General features: G+C 47.1%; 1 protein-coding gene across 1 annotated transcript in view; it reads right to left on the bottom strand.

The window, feature by feature from the left end:
- Nucleotides 1-12,872, bottom strand: part of Rab40b (RAB40B, member RAS oncogene family) — a 28,803-nt gene extending 15,931 nt beyond the window's left edge. Inside the window, exon 1 of the mRNA XM_005407186.2 lies at nucleotides 12,587-12,872. Within this exon, the coding sequence (XP_005407243.1) occupies nucleotides 12,587-12,728 (142 nt within the window). The 5' untranslated portion in view covers nucleotides 12,729-12,872. The remainder of the gene's footprint in view (nucleotides 1-12,586) is intronic.
- Nucleotides 12,873-13,550: the final 678 nt, after the last annotated feature.

Genomic DNA, 13,550 nt, shown 5'->3' with positions numbered 1-13,550 from the left:
GAAGAAAGATAGCCTTTTTAATAAATGGTGCTGGAAAAACTGGCTCTGCACATGCCAAAGATTAAAATTCAACCCACATCTTTCACTATGCACTAAACTGAATTTGAAATGGATCAAAGATCTACATATTAAAACAGAAACATTAAATCTGCTGGAAGATAGAATAGGTAAAACTCTTGAAGACATTGGTATAGGAAGACTTTATGAACAAAACCCTGATCACACAGGAAGTATCACAAAGAATCAACAACTGGGATCTCACCTTATTAAAAAGCTTTAGTACAGCAAGAGAAACCACCAACAGAGTGAAGAGACAACCCACAGTGTGGGAAAAAATGTTTGCCAGCTCTTCAGACAAAGGATTACTATGGAGAGCATATAAAGAACTCAAAAGAATTAGACCTCCCAAATTTAAAGACTCAATCCAAACATGGGCATGTGAGATGAAAACACACTTCTCAGATGAAGAAATACAAATGGCAAATAAATATATGAAAAAATGTTCATCATCACCGGTCATTCGAGAGATGCAAATTAAAACAACACTAAGATTCCATCTCACCCTGGAAAGAATGGCTGTTATCAAGAAATCAACCAATAACGAATGCTGGAGGGGCTGTGGGGGATAAGGAACCCTTCTCCACTGTTGGGGTGTAGACTGGTGCAACCACTATGGAAATCAGTGTGGAGAGTCCTCAAAAAACTACAATTGGAAGTCCCATTTAACACAGCTGGGTATCTTCCAGGAGGAATTAAAAACATCATACCACAGGGATATATGTACATTCATGTTTATAGCAGCACAATTTGTAATAGCTAGATCTTGGAAACAACCCAAATGCCCATCAACCAAGGAATGTATCAAAATGATATGGTCTTTTTATACAATGGAGTATTACTTGGCCATAAAAAATGATAAACTGGAGACTTATATAGGTAGGTAAATAGATTCAACTTGAGACCATACTCATAAGTGAAATAAACCAGACACACGTGTAAACATTGTACTGTTTCCCTAGTGTGAGAAGCTGAAAGAGTAAATAAGATCCAAAATACAATACAATTTTACAATAGATATTGCAAAATGGGAAGAAACTGTTCAAAAGGTAAGAGAAACTGGGATGGGAGAAAGGAGAAAAGAAGGAAGGGAAAAGCAAAAAAAACTATATATACACACAGACATGACAGTTAAGATAATTATACTACTAACTTTCTCAGTTCACTGAAAAGAAAGTTTTGTGTATATACTGTTTGGACAATTAAATGTCTATACCTTGTACTCTGAGTAATTAATTTAAAGATAACAATACTCAATGTATTAACCATTATTACTCTCCAATATCTTGTTTTGAATTTTTTTTCTCTTTAAAATAAAAAGAAAGAAAGAAATCACCAAAACTAACCAAGGGTTTTTCCATCCCCAAAGGGCAAAAGTTGTTCAACTCAGGTCACTGAGGAAAGTCCTGGGCAGGTAGAGGTTGCCCGGCTGGTGCTCTCTGGGGCAGCCTTGATCCCCTCTGACCCTTCATTGGCGTGTACTCCTGGTCACCATTCCCAGGCCCAAGGCACCCAGGCAGCTGATGGCCTCCACAAACTCTGGGACAGTGGATGGCCTGGCCCTTGAGCAAGCCTGCTTCTCCTCTTTTTGGGACACTGGCTCCTGCCAGCCCCGATGCCCAGAGTTTAGGGCCTGCTTTGACCCTAACACCTCAGCAACAGCCCTCTGGATGCCAGGCCCAGGGTGCAGCCACGAGTCCATTTTTCTAAAAATCACAGCTTTCCTACAGATAACCCTTAAACAGGGTTGTGCCCATCACAGGGGTGTTCTCAGGACACTACATAGCTAGTTCAAATCTGTCCTCTACAAAGAAGCTGACTTTTATAAGCTTTGTACTGAACCACTTTTATTCTCTACAGTGTTCTCTCTTTTTTTTTTTTTTTCCTCCGGTCCCGGGAACCAAACTCACGACCTTGCACTTGCCAGGCAGGCGCTTTGCCGCTGAGCTAAATCCCCAGCCCCTTCTCTACAGTGTTCTCTTGATACTGTCTTCCCATCTACTTGGTTATACTTCTCTGGGAACCTTATATTTGGATTCATGGGAAGCTGACATTTTTGACATTAGTAGTATCAGTGTTAGGATCAGAAGGCAGGATTGAAACCCACTGCACCTAACTACCAAGAACTCTGTCCACCAAAATATGACAAAAATGCAGCTGGGCCTGGTGGCACATGCCTGTAATCCTAGCCCTCTGAGAGGCTCAGGCAGCAATTTCACAAACTGGAGCTCTACCTGAACAACTTAGCCACTTAGAAAGACTCAGTCTCAAAATAAAAAATTTAAAAAGGGCTGGGGATGTAGTTCAGGGTGAAGGCCCTGGGTTCAATCCCCTGTACCCCTCTATAGACATGAGATAAAAATGCAAGGAAGCTTCTAGAGCAAAGTCTGTTGGAATGTTCATGAGTGAGTCAGAACAACAGAGACAGAAAGAGATATAAATTTAACCTTCTTTAAATAAAAAAAAAAAAAGGAAAAATGAAATGCCAAGCTATTCTCTACATTTTTAGCTCTTCGAGGTGAACAAATAACTTAGTAATTTATTTTGACTCCTCCATCACCTGCTTAATTCTGTTTTCATGACTGAGCAGACATGGCTATGCCTTTCCCAGGAGAGGATTGCTTTATGGTGCAAATATTTATTAAATCTCTGAGTACCTGGCTTTTGAGAAATGTCTCACCATGAGTTAAAGTACCAGAAGCCAGAGGTGGCTGTGGAAGCAGAGGAGAGCATCCCGTGGTGGCTCAGAGTTCCCTTCTGGGGCTAAGGACAATGTTCTGAAAGTAGACTCCCACGAGGGTTGCACAATATAATGCGTATAGGCAGCATGACACAGTGTGCTACAGCTGCTCATCTTTGATTCTGACGTGCACTGTCTTCACAATACCAGAAACACTCTCTAGCTTGCTTCTGCCAGCTCCTGAGGCCCTGCCATCCACTGTCCTCCATCACCGTCCACCTGGGATGTACCCCTCACTTCTGGCCAGCGTGGTGAGGGAGCCGAGTTTTATTTTTGGCAGCATCCTGTTCTAAATATACAGAACCCCCACACTCTTTCATGTCACAGCCACAGCCTGGTCCTTGCCGGGATCCATCTCTGGAGCAGCAGGGCCCAGGATAGAACATGGGCAAGGAGAGAACCTCATGATGGCTGGGGCCTCACAGTGGCTGGGCTCACAGGAGGTGGGGGAGCTCTGGAGAACAGCACAAGATGAACACCCCGAGTTTGGGGAGCAGCTTCAATAGGGAGCCACATTTTCCATGACCCCAAGTGCTGCCAGGACCTCATTTCAGGTAATGTTGGTGTCAGGACACTAGTCTGCAGAGAGCGCCAAGCATGGAAGGAGGAAATCTGACCAGGCAGATCAAATCCGACCAGGCAGATCTGTCTGTCCTACTCAGACAAGCTTGGCACCACTTAGGGGCACTGCCCACTGGGTGCCAAGTTCTCAGAACAACACCAACCTGTCTCCTGAAGGTAGGGCCTGGTCTCTCGCAGGGCCCTTCACACAGGGAAACAACCTTGGGCAAAGCACAGGGAGCCCTCAGGACTAAGGCACACCAGTTCCTGAGTTTCCTACCACCTGCCGGGGGAGGGACAGAGGGCCTCTGAGTGCTATGTGAGAGACAAATTGCAGGTCAGCTCCCACCCTTGTTCTAACTCCTCATAGGCAGCTACAATTGCTCGACAAACTGGTGGGGGGACTCCCAACAGGGCCACATGACCTCCATCACTTCTGGAGGCCAAAAAAAAAAAATGCATCTAGGAAAGCTTATTTGAAACCAAATAATTCGAGTTCAATATTGGGTATTTTCAAAGCACAGTAAATTGGCCTACAATATCACAATACACCGATGGCTACCGTGGTGTCTCAGGTGTTTTCTTGATACCTTATCTACATGTGGCCTCCCCATGTGGTGGGAATACTTCAGCCCGTGTAATTTCTAGCATTATATCCATATGAATTTGACACATGGTCTTTATTCTAAAATATAATTTCTTTCAGTTTTTGTTAATATCCTTTAAGTTTTGTAGGAAACACAAACTCTGTAAGAAGTAAAATGGTACCTATGCATGTGTGTATGGCTGTGTGTCTTTATGCATAACTTGGATTATTACTGAATAGGTAGTATTGTTAACTGTTAGAAATAAAATAATATTAATAGTAGCAGATAAAAATGACTGTCCTGTTTATTTTTCTTCTTTGCAATTTAGAAGATGATGTCCAAAATCAAATTAGCTAAAAATACAAGCCACACACCCGCCCCTACACACAGAGGACAAAGTTGTGGAGCCTGAGTGCAGGAATGTAGCCTCTGTTCCCAGTGGAGCCTGGGTGGCAGCAGGGTGAATTCAGCCTCCCGTGGCCTTGGGGACAGCCAGCAGGGACACGTGTGGGCTCATACTAGGAGGCCTAAGGCTCATGGCCTGCCTCTGGGGCTGTGCAGGGTTCCCATCAATAGGAACTAGTGTAAAGAGAGGCTCCAAAATTCACGTCCACCTGAAACCTCCAAGTGTGACCTTATTTGGAAATACGGTCTTTCAAGATGTAACCTCAAGTTGCTGGGAGCTGCTGTTTTACATCAGACCCCGCTTTGTATCTTCCTGCCTCAGCCTCCTAAATGCTGGAATTGTAGGCATGTGCCCCTATGTCTGGCACATGATTGCTCTAAAAATTATTTTGTTAATGACTCTGGTAAGACCCAGATCTCCAGTACTTTTAAGTCTAAGGCCCTGAGACACAACAACAGCTCTTTCAGGGTTTCACTTGTACACAATTTGAACTTTACAGTTAATTAAACTGAAGAAGCCTGGGAATGAAATTTGAAACAAAGGAAATAAAATTAAAACCTCTCTCAGTATAAGGAGACCCAGCAACCTGCCAGCCTTGGTTGATGCAGCCCATGGCTCATGCCTAGGGCTGCTTCCCTCACCCCTTCAGGTGAGGTCATTAGCTTGAGGCATGGTGCTAGGCTGGTGGGAAGCTCAGCAGCAGAGGACACAGATGAGTGGTGGGTGGGCATCTGCCCAGGAGAAACCTGGCCTGGCCCTTTTGGAGACTCTCCCTGACCACCACTAAAAATCAAGTATGACTTGGGTGGGGAGCTATAGAGGTCAAAGGCTAGCATGGAAGGGAGGAGACTTCGGGGGCATAGGAAGGTAAGGCTGAAGGAGGGACTTCTCAAAGAAAATGTGATACCAGTGCAGTTTATTACATTTGAATACACTGAGGCACTTATGACAGCTTTTCTCTTTCTTTCTTGCTTTCTTTTTTTTTTTGTAAGTACTAAGAATTGAACTCGGGGCCTCATGAATTCTAGGCAATTGCTGTGCCACTGGGCTACGCTGCCAATTTTTTATTTTTTAATTTATTTTACTTATTTATTTATTTTTTTATCTTTTTGAGACAGAGTCTTGCTATTCAGTTCAGGCTGGCCTTGAGCTTACTTTGTAGCCAGGCTAGTTTTGAACTCACTACAATCCTCCTGCCTCAGCCTCTGAGTGTTGGGATTACAGGCACCATCATGCCTGGTCTATGCTGCCAATTTTTAAAACCCAGTGCATTTAAATATCGAGGCTACATAGTAGGTTCAAGGCCAGCCTGGACTACATAGTGAAATCCTGTCTGTAAATAAATAAGTAAATAAAATTTTACTGTCCACTGAAGCAGTACTACAGGAGGCAAAGAGAACGTGGGATGGGCTCAGGGATGCCTAGATACCATTCACACTGGCAAATGATGACTCTAAATCACATTTTAAATTTTAAAGTGGTTGCCAAGGGAAACCAGCACAGTAGCTGTATAATTCAGCAATCCACCACTGCCTGCAGAACAGGGGGGTGGGGGGCACACATCTCCCCAGAACAGTGGTAAAGAGGAAAGAGGGGAGCTGACAACTGGGTCACACTGAGCAAAGGAGCCTCAGTGCCCCTCGAAGCCTTCTCTGGACACCACATCTGAGTGACCTGAAGACTGGGGAGGGTGGGGATGGCGGATGGCCGGGTGCCAGCTTCCCCACCCACATCTGGGCTCTTCCATGCCAGCTCTGTGACCTTGCAGGAGTTACTTACCCTCTCTGGGCCTGATATTATGTAGCCTTTCTCATGAAATGACTCTTGTATACTCAGTGGGAGTCATTACTAGCTCTTGGCAAAACCTAAACTTGGAAGAAGGAAGAGTAGGATTTTCCTGCTGAAAAGGAAGCTGGAGAAATAGTCAGGAGGGAGTCAGAGAAAATGGTGGGTCTCTTCTACTGGAAAAAAAAACACTAGGAGGCAAAAGATGTAGCATTCAGCATCTGTTTAGTCCACCTCCTTCTCCCACCGGTAATGAGATGCCCAAAGAGTAGAAAACTCTGAAATCAGAGAAAAGAAGGGCCAGGAACTAGGTGAAAAGCAGCGCCAGCATCAGCGGGGGACACGAGAGAGAAGCAGAGGAGTGGAAGGGTGGGGTCCAGCACCCACTGCTCATTCCCCAGCCTGGCTGTCAGCCCTTTCTCTCCCAATCCTGCCTGGGAGAAGCAGAGCATGCCAGAGGAGGGACTGACCCAGTACCCGCCTGCAGAGAGCGCAGAGGAGCCTGGGAAGGGCCGCATGTATAGTGTCGCTGTGAGAGCAGAAGACACCTCTCCAGGTTCTGGACAGGCAGCAGGGTTTCCACACAGGTCTGGAATCTAGGACCCTGCCCTCCAACCAAAGGACAGGAGATATCAAGGGGGAGAATCCAGAGGGAGGGCCCAGGCAGAGCTGCCTGAGCAGGGCTGGGTTTAGAGTGCTGGGGACAGACCCTCAGCAAGTGTCCCCAGAGGCCATTAGTTGAGGGTGTGGCCCCTGGTGGGAGGTGCTGTTGGGAAGTGGAGACCTTCAGAGGAGGGGCTTTGTGGGAGGTCCTCTGGGTAAGGGGTGGCCCTGGAGGGGAGAATGGAATCTAGCCCCTTCTGCCTTTTCTTTCACTTCTGGTGGGTGAGGTGATAGCTCTGCTGTAACACGGGCTCCTACTGTGATGTACTAGCTCCTCATAGACCCAAAGCAAGGGGCCTGCAGACCACAGAACTAAAACTTCCAAAGCTATGAGCCAGAAGAAACCTTTTCTCTTTACAAGTCAATTCTCTCAGTATTTGCCACAGTAACAGAAAGCTGACTGATACGCTAGACAGCAGTTCAGAGCTAGATGAGGCAGGTATGGTCTTGAGGTGACAACATGCAGTGTGGGCAGCAACTGGGGAAAAAAATGTGCTTCTAGTATTCCATCTGGAAGACAGAACAATAGAGCTTTAGAGGTGAACATGTTCCCTATCTGGGAGCAGAAAAAGACTTGATAAACAGAGCCCAAGTTCACCCATAAAACACTGGCAATTTATATTAAGGTGAAAGTCCATTGTCAATCCAAAAACACTATCAAAGGAGCAAAAAGGTAATGTCCATTCGGGCCAATATCCACAATACCTATCTGACAAAGGAGTCACAGCTAGAATGTATTTTAAACATTTCTACTTATCACTAAAAAAATCAACATAAAGGGGCTGGGGATTTAGCTCAGTGGCACAGTGCCTGCCTGGCAAGCGCGAGGTTGTGAGTTTGATTCCTGGTACCAGAAAACAAACAAACAAACAAAAAAACAACATAAATGGGAAAAAAATGAACAAGAAATGTACATTTTACAATGGAGAAAATCCAAATAAATATATGAAAACTTGTTCAATCTTACCAGTGATCAGAGAAATGCAAATTCAAGGTACATGCTTTCCACAATGGCTAAAATGCAAAGGAAAGAAAATACCAAGTATTGGTGATGGTATGAACAACCAGGACTCTCATGTCTTGTGGGCAGAAGTGCAAATTAGAACAGGTTTTGGGAGTATACGCTAATGCTAAACCTATGCATGCACATGTGTGCCTGTTATTTTTTGTGTTGCTCCACATCTTAGGTACTTTTTCATCATTGAGACACAATACTCTGCACCCATAACTCCAAGGAGGAAAGTTTTATTTTAGCTCACAGTTTGTAGACATTTTAGTTGATAGTCTGCTGGTTCCATGGCATGGTGACATGGCAGAGGAGAAATGACTCATGGCATGAGAGTAATCAAGGGAGGGAGGGAGACAGATGCTGCCAGGCCACGCCCCCAGTGACCCACCTCTTCCAACCAGACTTCACCTCCCAACACAGTTAGCCATAAACTCATCAGTGGACCAATCCACTGATAAGCACCACACCCCCATGATCCAGTCTCCTCCCCAAAGCCCTAGCTATGAGTGCATCAGGTTTTTGGGGGACATTTCAATAGAAACCATAACACTCCACCACTGAGCTACAATCCTCAGCCCCACACACATGTGTAATACTCAACATTTCTTTTTTGGTACCAGGAATCTAACTCATGACCTTGCACTTGCCCAGCAGGTGCTACGCTAATGAGTTATATCACCAGCCCCAACATTTTCATATGTAGGTGTATTCTAACAGAAACACAAGAAATGTGTTCACAGCAAATAAATCATAATCATAAAACTGGACATCACTCAAATTCACATGCCCAGCTGGATGGACAAATAAGGCCTGGTAGTCACACAAGGGATTTTACACACTGTGAGAACAGCAGCCTGGGACTTCATAAGTAAAAGGAGCAAGAGAAGCAGCCATAAAAGAGCACATCCTGTACTGTCCACAGTATAAACTTGTAAGACTGAGCCCCTCTGTTAGAGCTCAGGACAGTGGCTACCTTGAGGGACAGAATGGGGTAGGGAATGAGGGTGCCCTGGGAAGCTGGTGGAGTTGCTAGTCTTTCTCTGGGTGTTGGTTACATGGTATATTAGGTTTGTGGAAGTTCACTGAGGTATGTAATTACAATGTATGTATTTCTCCATATGCACATCACACCTCAACAGAAAGTTAAAAGAGGAAAGAAGAAGAAGCAAAAGGCTTCACCTAAAGGAAAATAACCCAAGGATCAGAAGAAAGTCCACTCTAATTGGTTCAAATTAATAAAAATAGGGTAGAACAAATTAATTGGGTAGAACAAATTAATAAAAATATGTCGATGTTCTTTTGCTATTTTGTAAATGGTTGTCTGTCTGTTAATGTTTTCCTCCATTTATTTTTAAAATAAAAAAAATTATGTCAATAAAATGCAAGTGCAGAGATTTTTAAATGAGATTTTTAAATTTTTTAATTGAACTGAAATTGAAAAAAGGAAAATTGCAAAACTAGGAAAAAATTGGAGATGAAAACATCATAACTGAATGGCTAAATTAGAAACAGCTAAAAACAATTTACTGTAATCAAAACTCCCAACAACAGGAAAGACAAGATAATCACAGAAATTCAGAAGAGAAAGATAAAAATGAATAGAGCAACCAGAAAGATATGAATGGATGTGGAAGACAGATAGAGATGACCCAACATAAGCATAATCAGTGTGGCAGGCAGGATAACAGACTCCTTGAATATGCCATATCCCAATCTCCAGAATTTGTGATTATATGAGTTTCCCATGGCAGAAGGGATGGCAAAGGGGATTCAAGGTTGCTGATGGAATTAAGTTGCTCATCAGGTGGCCTTAAGATAGGGATATTGTCCTAGATTGTCTAGGTGGGCACAATATATCCACAAGTTCCTTCAAAGTGGAAGGAGGAGGCAGGAGAGACCAAGTCAAAGCCATGGGACCTGACATCTCTGGCTCTGAAGATGGAAATGGGTAAAAATCAAGGAATGCAGGGCATGGAGGTAGGGTTTAGAAACTAGAAAAGGTCAAGAAGCACACAGCCTCCTAGAGCCCCATCAAGGAGCTTGGCCCTCCCCACACTTGCCTCCACCTTGGCAAGACTGTGCCAGGCTACTGACTCCAGAACTTGAGAGTGGAAACTTGTGTTGTTTTTAAGTCACTAAGATCATGGTAATTTGTCATGGCAGCAAATAGAAAACTAATACAACTGGTATTCCTTGAAGTAAAGACAACAAATTTAACAGAGGGTATTTTAAGGACATGAAATAAATTCCTATGAAATTAGAAAAATGTATGTAGGAATTCAGAGTAGAGAGTGTACTAGAAGTTTAAGATAAAGCATTTCACTCTGAGGCAGGTCTTATTAAGCTAACTAAATATGAGGCAAAAAAACACTGCAGAAATTCATGAAGAAAAGACAAATCGCCCATATAGGAAAAAAAATCAGCTGGCCTGATGCTTCATCAGGGCAACATAGAGCCAGAATCTAAGAACAATACTCACCAGGTGCTGAGGAAGAAAACACACCCTACAGCATTGTTCAGAGATAAAGACAATGGGCAGGTGTTCTCTGACTTGAGGAATGGGAAAACTCTGAGTCCTTCCTGCAGAAATAGCTGGTGACAAAAACTGGCTAATTAAGAGGGGCAGCAAAATAAAGAACTGGGGAGCAGCCATGGTCAGAGAGCCTCAGCAGGCACTGATTCCATTGAAATGTTGAGTTAACAGTAAGCAATTGTGGGCATTACAACTGCAATACAGAAGTGAGCATTAGAAACCCTGGCAGTGTAAAGGTTGCAGCGTGGGCTACAAAACCAGGCGCTGGGTGCAGGGGGGGGGGGAGTGTGAAGCTGCAGACTCACCTTACAATGCCAGAGCACCCAGGCGTCTCACAGCAAAACCTGTCACTATTAGAAAAATAATGGTTCCGGTTCCTTTCCGCTTTTCATACTTTTTTCCTAATCCTTGACAAAAGAGTTGGTAAATCAAAAGTCCACAGGGACGTATCCACAACCAGTTCTCTGCTATGTCTCAGGCCATATTGTCCATAGAATACATTGTGCGAAGTGTCTTTTTAACCTAAATCCTCCCTCTGGGTAGAGGCAAGACTTCAGGAAAAAGCAGGAACTAGCTGATTTTAGGAGTTCTCAGTTTGGCCTATGAGACAAAGAAAGCATTGCAGGAGAAGTGCAGTGAGCCCTATTTCCCCCCTCCAGAAGGACATCGGCTCCACTGCTCATGTCTCTCCCCATTTTAGCTCACATCACTGCCCTCTGATAGGACTCAAGCATCTGACAGTCTCTTCCCCCAAAGGCACTGTGCCCTTCTTGGGCTAGTATTTGCCCAGTGCTTTATTCCTTGACCTCTGCTGTGACTCCACCTTCACTGAGTGCAAGGCCCTGATGACATAGCTGTGGACACAGCCCCTGCCCTTAGGGCAGTGCTGTCCAGCTGGACTCTGCCATCTCTGGAAAGCCTACAGCTGTGTTGTGCAGGACAGCAGCCACTGGGCACTAGACATGAATTAAACAGCCACATGAGTCTGAAGGCAGCACTGGCCACACAGTGTCAGAGCCTCCATGGCCTGTGTGAACACTACATCAGCGGCATGGGCAGAGCTGGAGGTGCAGGATTTTGGGCCCATCCAGCCTTACAGAAGCAGAATTTGCATTTCCCCAAGGCTCCACGTGGTTCTGTACTGGCAGCCTGAGGACTAGCTGTTCCCCTCCTACATCCCCCACCTGGAGGATGCTGTGACCAGACCTCTGTCTTGGGACACCTCTGCTCCGCCACCCCTGCCCAGCAGCCCCTCTACAGATCAGCATTTCTCTTTCCATCACCTGTCTGGCCCCACTAGTCCACCTGTAGTCCTACTGCAGTGACCTTTGGCTTTGCAGGTTGCCCTGCACGTTCCACTGAGCAGAATCAAATCTTCTCTGGCTCCCGCTCTCACAGCAAGTTCACCTACTTGCCCAGTGCTCATCTGTCATAACCCCTGCACTGACCTGGCCACGCCCAGACTGCTTTCTCACTACTGCAACTGGGAGGGCAAGGAGGCAGCAGGACTGAGACAGGATCTGTGCTGGGGAAGTGGACAGAGACCTTTGTATGTCCCTTAAAAGGTGGACACGCTATCCTGGCACAATCACAGTTTCTGTTTGCCCCAGAGAATGAAAACCCCCTGCCTCGTCTTCCTTCAGGGACGTCAGCTCTCAAACTCAAGCTTAGGGGACACTCTGTCCAATGCCCTTGAGCCTAGAGCACTTTGGCTTCACATGCTTGGAACCCAGTCCCCTGCCCTTTGCCTAGAGTCCTTCACCACCCTGGCCAGATTCTGCAGGGCCACGTGGGTTCCTCCCCTGGAAGCCTGTTCATTTGGGCAGGAGCTCTCGGTGGAGTAGCAGGGCACCAGCGTGGGCATTGGTCTTTCTGCCTCTGCCACCCCTTGCGCACTGCCCACACAGTGCGCCCTCTCCTCTACCGCGCCCCGCTCCTCCCGGAGACACTCACCCAGAACGTTCCCTGCCCAGATCTGCACTGCCATCAGCAATCACCCCCAGGAGATCCAGCCCCCGCCTAGCCGCTGCTCCACCAGCGAACAGGCCGCGGCGACAGGATGGAGGATGTGCCGCCCGCCTGCTGGATCCACAGGAGAGAGACCGCCCGCGCCCGGGCCCCCGCTCCAAGTCCTCGCCAAGTCCGCGCTCCGGTCCGCGCCTTCACCCCTCCTCCGACCACGCGCCTTCGACCCGACCCAGTCCCACCCCTCCGGCCCCAGAACCGGCCCCGGCCCCACTCTCACCTGCTGGGTGGCCATATGGGGACTCGGCTGCTCCGTCTTGCAGGCTTGCTAGGATCTCGCCCTTGCCCACGTCGCTGTCGCCCACCAGCAGGAACTTGAGCAGGAAGTCATAGGCCCGCACGGGGCTGCCCAGGGCACTCATCGTGCCGGCCAGGCGTCCCAGCCCATGCCGGCCCTGTAGGCTGCGCGCATACGGGCTACGGGTCCAGAGCGCCGCGGGACCCTAGTACACGACCCAGGCCACAGCGCCTGTCAGCCGCAGGCCGCTCCGCCCACCCGCCTCGCCATTGGTGGGTCGTAGTTGCTGGGGTAAATACGCATTCTTATTGGCTTACATGTCCATCAATCTTACTCTCATCACCGCCCCCGGGCCAACGCCTTCCTGTCCCTCCTGAGAGCACTACAGCCAATGGAGACCCACAGACGGAGAAGAGGTGGGGCTAAAAGACGAGGGGGCGTGGCCTCTTTTTCCTCAGCCAATAGCGGGAGGGGCGGAGAGGATCAGAGATGGGGCCAGGTGTTTACGTTCCCGCGTGCGGTGGCCCTTACCACGCACTCGCTTCTCCACCCGGAGCACAGATAGCGCAGCCTTGAACTTTCCCACTCACTCCCAAGAGGTTTTGCTGCTGGACCGCAGGGCACGGAGATGCCTGACCAGTCCGCGGATGTGGGGCCTAAAAACCAAAGATCGCCGGGTTTTGTCGTGCTGTGGACCTGCGCATAAACGTGCCTCTGAGCGCTTGTGTGCATTTGCGCCTTCAGTGTCCGCGCGTGCGTGTCTGGGTGCCTGCAGGTGTCTGTCCTCGCGTGTCTGTACGCATGATGGAGGAGCCGACAGCTTGGGACCCACGAATTTCGGCCTTCTCCTCCCCTAGGGAGGAATGGTCTGCGCTGGGAGTCACCTGCTGTGCAGTCCTGGCCTTCGAAGATGCACACTAGCGTCCTTAAACCCTGAGGTCGAGAT

Source organism: Chinchilla lanigera, unplaced genomic scaffold (assembly GCF_000276665.1).
Source record: "Chinchilla lanigera isolate Chin_1 unplaced genomic scaffold, ChiLan1.0 scaffold00105, whole genome shotgun sequence".
In the NCBI taxonomy this organism is placed as follows: domain Eukaryota; kingdom Metazoa; phylum Chordata; class Mammalia; order Rodentia; family Chinchillidae; genus Chinchilla; species Chinchilla lanigera.
This window is presented reverse-complemented; position numbering and strand designations above follow the sequence as displayed.